This window comes from Musa acuminata, chromosome BXJ3-5, assembly GCF_036884655.1.
Source record: "Musa acuminata AAA Group cultivar baxijiao chromosome BXJ3-5, Cavendish_Baxijiao_AAA, whole genome shotgun sequence".
Taxonomy (NCBI): Eukaryota; Viridiplantae; Streptophyta; class Magnoliopsida; order Zingiberales; family Musaceae; genus Musa; species Musa acuminata.
Window position 1 is genome coordinate 26567612 of NC_088353.1, and position 11477 is coordinate 26579088.

The 11477-nt window shown below is 40.7% G+C and overlaps 1 protein-coding gene across 1 annotated transcript; it reads right to left on the minus strand.

Annotated features, from left to right (window-relative positions):
- Positions 1-699: 699 nt before the first annotated feature.
- LOC135638965 (2-alkenal reductase (NADP(+)-dependent)-like) lies at positions 700-11251 on the minus strand. Its single transcript, XM_065152601.1, has 5 exons — positions 10946-11251; positions 7888-8065; positions 7388-7554; positions 7236-7318; positions 700-1232 (listed from the first exon to the last, which is right to left on the minus strand). Exons 1-5 carry the CDS (start codon positions 11174-11176, stop codon positions 854-856), a joined length of 1038 nt encoding a protein of 345 aa, XP_065008673.1. The 5' UTR covers positions 11177-11251; the 3' UTR covers positions 700-853.
- Positions 11252-11477: the final 226 nt, after the last annotated feature.

Below are 11477 nucleotides of genomic sequence, written 5' to 3' on the forward strand. Positions count from 1 at the left end.
CTTCAGTAGCTACGTGATCTTATTGCACCATATCTGGTAATTCCCATTATTCCATACTTACTTTCCATGAGAGATCACATCATGGGGTTCACATTGTCTCTGTAAAGAGCCCCACCAACCTTCCAGACATGTGGCATTCATTTTTCCGTTATTGATGGTTGGTAGGTGGTGCCATCATGATCTTCTAATTAAAATTCAAATTAAAACCTTATAATTTTCGAATCTTGCATTGCCATGCATTGGCTTCAAGGAGGGCATGAGCATCATTATTAACATAATAGTAATAGTAGAGGTGAAAGAAAAAATAATTATATATATATATATATATATATATATATATATATATATATATGGGGAATAAGATGTTATGATAAATCTGCATTTAAAAAAGAAGTAAATAGGATATTTTGATACTTTGCAGATGGTAATATCTTGAAGAAAAAAAATCTGATGCAACCTGCAAAGTATCATAAAATGTATCTTCTCCCAAAAATGCAACTATGGCATTCAAAGTATCACAGTATCCATAGTTTTAAACATAATATAACAACTAACAATAGAACAGTGTGATGTTCTGAATCTGTATCACCATTGTGTAGATGCAAATTTATACTGGTGGGAATATAAATATTTTCGTACATGCATAACTCAGCATCCAAATGGAATCAGTCATTCATCAGAAAAGGAAATAGTAAGCCAGGATCTCAAGATTACCATCTTTATTTAGATATTGCCATAAAAAGTTTACATAAGTCATGTCCATTTTCTGACTAAAACACTCGTGGAACAGACCAATACCCCAAGAACACACTAGCAGTTCTTCAGCAACAGAGATCGACACCTTGTTGATTAATCAGTCGCGTGCAACAAGGACTACCTGCTTGCCAACATTGCGACCTGTGAACAGGCCAATAAGTGCTGATGGAGCTTTCTCGATGCCTTCAGCGATGTCTTCAACATAAACCACCTTTCCGTCCCTGATAAACTGAATGACCGCCTCCAGGAACTGAGGATATAAGTGCTTGTGATCAGGCTCGATGAATCCTTGCATCTTGATGCGCTTTGTCACGATAGCGGTCATGTTGTATATGCCCTCTCGCTGAGTGAGATTGTATTGTGATATCAGCCCACAAACAGCAATTCGGCCATGCACTCTCATGTTCAACAACACAGCATCAAGCATTTTACCACCAACATTTTCGAAGTAGATGTCTATTCCATCAGGAAAGCACCTAAAAACAGAGATATATAAGCAATTCATTTATTGACCCAACAGAAATATGAAAGCTGCAAATTAATCAAGAAATAACCCCTTACATGCGAAATTATAGAAGATCACCTTTAAGATCAAACAATTCCACCGAATTGATTATGACTGTATGTGTGATAGCATCTACTATTCCAGGAATATCAATGAATCTAATTCTTGCAATTGCTCAAGATACCTTCTTTTAACTTCTAGGTCTATTTTTTAATTCAAGATCCCTCTTACTAACTTGAATAAAAGAATTAGTTCCGCCGAACCCAACCACTTGTGTTGATTTTGGATATAGGTACCCTTTTGTTGAAGGTCGTTCGAGCTTTTCTTAGGAGTATGGCATGGGTTACTTCCGCACAGTAGCACTTGGTACTCGGACATTGGCTCGAGACATTTCTTCTACCCCATCTTACTCTAAAAAGGAAAGATCACCTTACGTCCATGAACCAACAACCATCCTTAGGCTAACCTAGCCTCCTCTGTCTCTCGAGACTAACAAGGTATCACGGACAAAATTGTAAACGGGGTGTTCGATATAATGCTTATGTATGTCCGTGTCTTTCGATTTTGTTTATGCTTTGCACAACATATAAAGGGCTGGCAATAGGCTTAGCAGTTTCATTTTCTTGGTTTTGGTGGCCGTCCTAGAGTTGCAAACAAAGATTGTATCATGTGGGCACTTATGGAGATTTTGGTCTATAGTGAACCATTTTGGATCCTTTGTTGTGCGACCGTTCAGAGCTTGTAAAGTCTGTTTGTAATTTGCATTGGCTATGAAGTGTTTACTGAAATGATTACTTGTGGATCCCGAGTGAGATATTTTCTCTAACTCGTTTTCTCTTTTGTAGGTCCTAAGGGACCATAGGAGGTTTTAGGGAGGCTGACCTTTGCGGACAAATACGCAAGGGTGTCGCACGACTTAGGCAAAACCAGCTAAGTGCGTGACATATGGTATCAGAGCGGGACAAGCACTCGTAGAAACACTTGGCATGCAAACATAGGGGACCTAGCCGGGCTGCATTGAGGGCAGCTAGCATGTGCTACCGTTTGGGGGAAAACGAGCATGAAAATGTAGGGAAAATGAGTCGCTCAGAGAAGCGAGTATCTGAAATTGACATTCAGAGGAATGACCAACCCTTCATGCAAGAGGCACCACGAGGACAAGCAAGTTTGGAAGAATGCGTAGCGCACGAAGGTTGGGATTGCTGAGTTCGAGCTACGACTCGACGTTGGCAACCATACTTGATTTGTCTCAAGGCAAGTGAGGCGCTTGGTAAAGGATGAGACCATGCAAGGTGGAATAGGTTGTTCAGTGACCGAAAGAGTTGTGCTAAGCTCATAGAGGTGAGGGAAATTGCTAACTCGAAGAATTCGGTACTTATGCAAAGGCTTGTATGCGAACGATGGAATATTCGTGGCCATCCCAAGGCGATCGAAACTCGACGTCATGGAGCATTGAAACTTTCTCTATAGCATGAGAAGGATACGTCCATAAGAGGCTAAAGTGTGCAGCAAGTTCAGCATGTTGCTAGGCCTTGAGGGGTGTAACGAGGGCTGTATTGACATGAAGTCACAATCTAGCAAGTGCGTTTGTGGGAGGCAGAACAATGCACAGTTTGTTCAGCAAGGCAAAGTAGTCCAAGGGGATGGTGGTCTTTGAAACTTTCAAAGAGAAGGAAGCGAAGAGAGAAGTTGCTCCAACGAGACAGATATCCAAGAGGGATAAGTCCCGACTCTCCAGAGGGAGAACCATGTGCAATGGACCGCACATGTTGAGAAGTACCTTAAAACAACTTCACAAAGCTCAACAGACCGAGCAAGCGGAGAGGAGTCGTCGTATGATCTCGCTTGAGATAATGCATTAGGGAGATGCATTACGAGATCAAGTGGGGGGAGCGACCCACGATAATACAAGATAAAGGCACACTTAGAGTCGATATGGAGATTGGACTCAACAAAGAGCTAACCCGTGGAATGGAAGGCGCGAGGGCCACCATCAACTCAATGCAAATCGAGGAGCGGAGTAACTTGGGTGTAACTTGGCGAAGTACCCAAGTCGCATGAAGGGAGCTAGCATAGAAGATGGAACATGGAGCGGAGGCACAGAGCTTTCCTTGGACAGAGGTCAAGGACATAAACTCTTCCAGAGGCAAGAGCGGGATCATGTTATTCCATGGGTCCTTCATTCTGATGGAGCAGACTCATCTTGCATGGTGCCAAAGACGAAGGGAGCTTCTGGGCATATGCACCTTATCTCAAAGAAGCATTTGACAGAGGAACCTAGGTGACTCAACTTGCGGAGGCGAAGTTGGGTTCAGAAGGCCTTGGCACGAGACAAGAGACACGAAGACGGGTACTCTTGAAGAATATGCTATAGTGCTACCATTCGAGTTGCCATGAAGGAAGCGTGCGCAACAGATATTGTACTGGTAGGGGCAGAGGCCCAAGATCCAGATAATGGTGCACCAATTTCAGCAAAGTTAGTGGACTTAAGAGCTATTAGGCGACAAACTGTCCTAAAGCTGTGCTTCGTCTTAGTGTGACCTGAGAGCAGGTGGACGAAGGTTGATTGCCAAAGGAGCGAACACAATCGAAGGTGGAAGAGGCCTTGTGATGCGTTGGCAGAGGCCACACATGGAGGGATCACAATTCAAGTTTATCCCACAAGGATCGAAATATAATGAAGATGTCATCAGGAGGCGATATGGTGCAGCGGATCATAGTGGAACAGTTCGTGGAAATGCGATACACATGAATTTAGTCCCACGAGGGACTATATCATACGGAGGTATGATCGAGAGCTACTGGGAGCTCCACTTCGGTGAACAACACGACGACAAGAAAGGCTATAGATTCAAGGAGTGAATATCATGGTATCGTAGAGGCGGGTCTTCCGTGCGTGCATCGAATTTTACATCAGATAAAAGCCTTGGTCATCAGTATATGAGGGTTGTGTACCACTGAGGGAGTATACCGAATGCAAGTACCAATGAGTCCCATGGGAGGGACTTGATCATACAGAGGTATGATCAGAGCGGTTGGAGAGTTAGACTGCTCCAGAGCTCATATTCGCTTAAGGGAGCCCGACAAGTCAAGAGGACAAGGCCGAGTAAGCGAACGTAGCTACCAAGGAAGCTAAGGAGAACAGAATCGGTACAAACCCTACAACATGATGGCAGAGGCCATGCATGGGAGTTGCAGTTTGTCTTTCCATCGACCAAGGGAAACTGCTTGGAGAATACAGAGGTGTTGAATTAGGAGGTCGAAATGGGCGAAGAAGCGACGATGAGTCCAAAGGGACTTAGCTACCCAAAACCAAGCATCAGTTAGAATTGAGATGTACTCGAAGGAGTGCCACAGAGGCAGATATATCGATCGCGAAGAAAGGTATGCAGATGCGAGGCGATGGATAGTAGAGCCATGGGCATGACAGCGCCATGGTACCACAGAGGCGGGACTTCCGTAAAGTCATCGATCCCTTGCTCTCATGGAGGGAGAACGCTTGGTCGTGAAAGGGGCCGAGGAAATAGAGAATACGGAGGCAAACTCCAAGTACCGAGACAAGGCTGCAGGGTAGAGGCCAGGGAACTTCGTAAGACCGGTATCAACGAGTTTCTCATCAAGATAGCCAAAAGTGAAGGACTTTGAGTCAATGCAAGAGTGCATGACTAAAGAACGAAGCAAGCAGTGCGTGGTGTTGTACCTTTGCTGCTTAGTGGAGTAGGCGGCAGGGTCGATGGAGAAGACGATACAATCCCAGAGGTGACCAAAACTATTAGAGACTTACTCCAAGTTGGGGTGAAAACTTCTTGCATTTCAGAAGTTCGATGGCATTAAGAAGGTGAATCACAATAGCTAACTCAACGTAAGGAGTGCAAACACTTCGAGTGCTCCAGAAGTGTGAGCAAAGAGCGGGTGAAGGCTAGTAACCAGCTCGATGCATAGAGTACAACCCTCGAGGAGGCGAGCGAAATCAAAGTAACATTTGTCTTCTCAACTCTTAAGAGAATGGGCGAAACCGAGTACCCCAATTCTCTTATATATCCAATAGAGGAGCTCTGCACATATTCAAAGACCCTTCGAAGAAACCAAATGGAAGACAATAGTTGTCAAATCCTCACTAATGACGATCAATACTACTGAAAGTAGATTATTCACTTCATTTCCCAACAGAATGCCAATCGAAAGTAGAAGTGATGCGAACCTACTTGGAAGTGACAACTAAGTGAAAGAAGGGTCGATGGGTAAATTTTATGGAGGAATGACCCAAAAACTTTAAAAGTTTACAAGGCGATGCTCGTTAAAGCTCCAACAAGCATCCACTCAGTTCAAGCGGTATGAGGCATTTAAGAGACTGGCGTATACTAAGGATGATCTTTTCTTTCATCTGAAAGATCTACAGAAACCAACAGTGATCAACACAACTCAGCCAACCCTACACTAAAGTCAGAGTTATTGGCGAGTTGAAGCAGCATGACAGATTAAAAGTTCGACTACTCAACAGTAGCAGAGAGCAACTGGGAGCCAAGAGGCGTATTGCAGTTGAAGCAGAAGATTAAAGACTCAGCAAAAGCTTCGATGAGGACGTTGAAAGAATAAGTGGGGGAGAATGACACAGACAAAATTGTAAATGGGGTGTTCGATATAATACTTATGTATGTCTGTATCTTTTTGTTTTGTTTATGCTTTGCACAGCATATAAAGGGCTGGCAGTAGGCTTAGCAGCCTCATTTTCTTTTATTTTGGTGGTCGTCCTAAGCTTGCAAACAAAGATTGTGTCATGTGGGCACTTGTGGGGATTTCGGTCTGTAGTGGACTATTTTGGACCCTTTGTTGTGTGATCGTTCAGAGTTTGTAAAATCTGTTTGTAATTTGCATTGACTATGAAATGTTTACTGAAATGATTGCTTGTGGATCCCGATTGAGATGCTTTCTCTAACCTGTTTTCTCTTTTATAGGTCCTAAGGGACCATAAGAGGTTTCAAGGAGGCTGACCTTTGCGGACGGACACGCAAGGGTGCCACATGACTTACGCAAAACCAGCTAAGTGCGTGATAAAGGGTAGTACAGGAATATTCACCTATTGTCCATCGACTATGCCTTTCAGCCTAATCTTAGGCTCTGACTCACCCTCTGTGGACGAACCTTGTTGAGGAACCCTTAGGTTTTCGGGGTACTAGATTCTTACCAATGTTTGTGTTACTCAAGCCGGCCGACATTCTCACTTCCGCTTCATCCACGCTTGCATGGATGCTTCGCTCTTAAGGTGGAATGCTCCCCTACCGATGCATTTTTACATCCCAGCAGAAATATACAAGCTGCAGATTAGCTTATCCAGTTTTCCTTCTCTGTTTATAAGCAATGCAGAAGTATAAACAGGAAACTCAACTACTGATTTTGGCAATGCTGATGAGAAGGAATTTGAGTTAGAAGCTAGCTGATGCATTGAAATGTTCTGGCCTTCTGGCTAAATATCAGTATGTGGAAATCTAGAAGGTTGTCTTCAACATCAACTTCAGATGTCACTACCTGAACCACTGAGATTAAGGCTTTATTTTGTAATTTTTGTTGATCATGCTGTTTTCGTACGCATTCGAGTTTTGTAAATACTGGTTGATGCTCTTTGTTTGAGTTATATGTTTTCTATGGCTTCTTTCTTGATTTTTCCATATCAGAAATTTTCAATGGTAAATGTTTGATGTTATGATTTATTTAACACAAATAGAAACATAGTGGTTTTTTATGCAAAAATATGCAAAAGGCTATTCAATCAGAAAAGTTAAGACATTTTCTTATCCAAACAAGGGATTTTAGAGTTATGTGCTTCCATGGCTACAAAAAGATTTTCTTGCAAGAGGAATGGGCACTTCATTTTGAGCTACCTCAGTTGTTCATATTTTCAGACTTATTCCAAATGGTCTGCCCTAGAATGACAAGAAGATGTAGAGGACTTTAAAAATCAATCTCAAGTACCAACCTTTTCAAGGCAGCATCAAGATCTTCCTCCTCCTTATAGTTAAAAGCATCATCAAAGCCAAATTTAGCTTTCAAGAGATCAACCTGAGTAATTAAAGGCAACCAATTAGATTAACAGACTTGTACAGAAATTCTTAATGCAGGACTCTGTACCTTCTCTTTGGTACCAGCACTTCCAACTACATAGCAACCCATCAACTTTGCAAATTGGCCAACAAGTTGGCCAACTGCTCCAGATGCTGCTGACACATAAACTGTTTCTCCTTTCTTAGGAGAACATATTTCATGAAATCCAACATAAGCTGTAAGGCCAGGCATTCCTGAACAATAAAGCATAAACAACATATATATTTAAAGCAACTCGGGATTGCAATGCTACAACCACATAACAGAAGAATATGGAAATTGTGCTTAGTTATGTCTGTATTATAACAGAAATAGTGCTTGGCTTAATCAACATATTTGACATACTAGGCTTTGTTGTTTGCTAAGATTGAACTGCTCTACTACTTTTATCAAAGTTCATTTAAATCCATACTAAAAATCAAAATAATCAGCAAGTAACATCATAAATAGCAATTCTATGCTTTGAACATTTGACTAGCTCCCTATGAACATAAAAATTGTACTAAAGGATGTTCTGAAAAATTTACCCAGGATCCCTGTGTAGTACGAAAGTGGTACATCTGTGTATTTGATTTTAGTTAAACCTTTTGGTGTAGTTACTAAAGTATACTCTTCCCACCCAGTCATTCCCCATACCAAGTCTCCAGGACTGAAATCTGGATGTCCAGAGTCGACAACTTTAGATACACCATAACCAATAATTACCTGCATAAATACAAAAACAAAATTGATTTACTACAATTTCAGGTCCAGATCTACACTGTAACCTTCAGTAATTGAAAAGACTAGAGCAACAATAAGTAGTTTTCTGATTTTAGAATGTTCGGCTTAACTGTACAAACCATGGTATGCAGTACCAAATGGTACCGCCCGGTACGTACCGGTCCGATGGCATACTGGTAAGTGGACCGTCCGGTACCGCTACAGTACTACAGTATTATACTGTAGCAGTACTACAGTGCTACAGTAATAAAGGAAATATATAAAACTGTTCGGTACACCAGGATGTACCGCTCGGTATGCCCTGATATACCACTCGGTACACCGGTACCATATCATACCGAGCCAACCTCGAAACACCAGTACGGTACGGTATTGCATACCTTGCTACAAACAATAGTTGCAATTGTTTTCAATAATTCAAAATGTACTGAAGGAAATATGGAGATTCTAAAAATTAGAAATGTTTAATTTTAAGTTTCATAGAAGATAATAGTGAACAGATAAAAGGTCTATTCACAATTTCACCCACTTTAGCTGGAAGATATAGTTCTGACTTATTTCTGATAAAATGAAAATGATGCCCTTCCAATCACCTCCTCTTTACAAAAAGAATAACCAAATAAGATAATATAAATAAAAAACTTAAAAGAACAATGCAACAGCACTTTTCAGAGGCAACATGGCATAAATTATGGTATAGCATAATAGCACAGAAGGCACAAAACAGTTAAGTTTATTATGAGAATTAATAACTCAATTTCTCATCACCTTATTCATATGTTAAAATTTAAAATTCACTCTATTATCTTTATAAGACATGCAATAAGTAGGCAAAAGTTATCATGCTGAATATTTTTTAGCTTGACAACTTGAACATGGAAATTCTCTTGTCCATTTTATGGGATGTCTCGGAAGAGACATTTTCTCTTGTCCACTACCTAAGTAATTCAAACATAATCATATCAATGGTCCAATCATATTCCAAATTATGGTCAGTCCAGCAAATATGGTGTAAAGGCAAACTAATAAATATGCATGCACTTTCAGCAAATTGGAGGAATGGTAAAAAGATTACTTTTGAAAGGAGATAAAAAATTTGAAGTCCCCATTTTGACCACTTGCCAAACACTTTCCTGATATATAAGTGGAAGCATTACAGTAATTGGTCAGAAAAGGATCAGGTAACCCATGATGTTCTGAGGAATGATGTTTTTGTCTAAGAATATAAAAAATGTCATGTAGGCAAAGAGGTAATATGAAAAACGAAATATTCAATAACTACAAGGGTTAACTGCCACAGCAAGCCAAGCCATATCCGGCAATTATTTGTGAGAGAACTACACGCATAAAGTATGCCGCGTCTCATTGTTGAAAATTTTAAGACAAATTCAGAATTTGTTTAAGGAGATATATTTATCCTAATTTCCATAACTAACACCAAAACATTTTTATTTTACTCAGGTCCCGGGAAACAGCAAATCGGCCCAAAATGCATAACCATTTGTTACATTTCAAGTAGCATTTACACAAATTTAGACTCCCTCTTGCAAGTTGTGAAAAACAACATCCAAACAATTTTTTTTTTTTTTCCAATTTGAGCTTAAATATGGGGCACATGAATATGAAATCATGTGAATTATACTTTAAAAAAGTAGGACTCTGGTGTGCATAATGCAAACCGCCTAGGTTCATATTACTTGGAGACGACATAACTAGTCTGTTTGCGATCACCTAGTATAATTTTCTGATTGCTTATGCATCTCCACATCATCTTTTTGTTGGCTTACTAAAACACAGGTTGCAAAAAAATGATAGCCTATCTTGTCCAACTAAATCTGAAAAGGAAAACAAGGTTTGAACTCTGGATTACACAAATCTCCAGGGTTGATTATTATCGCCATAACAATCAAAGTTCATCTGCAAAAATAGCAGATATAATGCTAATCCTTCTATGTTCCCTAGTTTCCATAAGCCAGAAGCACTTATTTTCCTTCTCATTCCTGTAGTTGCCCCCTGATACGTCCCTACCTCAACCTCCTAAGAGAGTCTTCTGCATGATGACCCTAAGTCCACATCAAACCCTTAGATGAAGCCTCTAGATTTCTTTTATTATTTTGAAGATATTCTTTGAGATAGATACAATAATCAACCGCAAAAAGATTGTAAATGATTTAAAAGCGACCCAATCTCAAAACATAAAGAAACTGACAGACCAGCCTCATGTTCCATGTGCTCCAATATTTTTCTTTACCAATATATTTTCCGAGTCCTTTTAACTACAGCTAGTCCATGTGAGGAAACTGGTACATTATATATCTTACAAAGAAACCTGGTCCATCTTGCCTGAACAATAATTATAACAAAGACAACCCACCCACGTGTGCCCATCACCCAAGACTTGATTCTTTTTTATGGTAGGCAATTCCATGACACAACATGCTAATCATATTTCTTTTTTTCCTACCTTATTTTTCCAATGCATTCACGTCACAGCATGCCATTTCAAAAAGGTTTTACAAAACCAACGGATACCATGAGTTGTTCTGGCAACGCTATACCAGCTTTCAAGCACTTATTGTCTAAAATATGTCGGAGAAAAGAACATCTAACAAAAACCATCTCAAAAGAATGCAGGAGGAAACAAGCAAATGCCAAAAAATAACTTATATATATATATATATATATATATATATATATATATATATATATATATATATATATATATATATATAAAGGGGAGAACTGATTAAACAAAAACCAAACTTGAATTAGAAAATTACTTATAATTCTAAGTCAATACAAAGAAATGGAAGGGGAAGAAGAGAGGAAGGAGGCGACGTAGGGGGATTGATCTGATCTTACAGAGCCAGGCGTGAAGGCATCGGTGTAGCTGTGGTTGATGGGCTTGGACATGCGGCCGCGCATGTAAGGGTCGCAGGAGAGGTAGAGGTTCTTGAGGAGCACGGCGGTGGAGCCCTGGGTGACCTTCGACGGCACGGTGGCGGAGGTCAAGATCATGTCCTCCTCTTTGGGGTAGCCGGTCACATAGTCCTTGAAGATGACCCGCTTGTTGCTCAGCTCCGCTGCCGCCATGCTTTTCTTCCTATTTCTCGTCGGACTCCTCGGCTGCCGCTGTTTCCGACCTTTTTGGCTGGAGAAATAGATTCATTGCAGGCACGACGTGATAATTCATCCTTGGATGAGGGCATGACCGCGAACCATCTACCCGAGTCGTGATTGCGAAAATGATACATTGGGGCCGGTGGGACCGCCTTTCGAGCCCACCTATTGTCTCCTGTAGTAAGAAAGTGGGTGGTCGTCCAGGAGTCTCTCGGGTATGAAATATCGTTTCAATCTGTCAGTGTGTAATTTTGGACGATTTTTCAGAAAATAT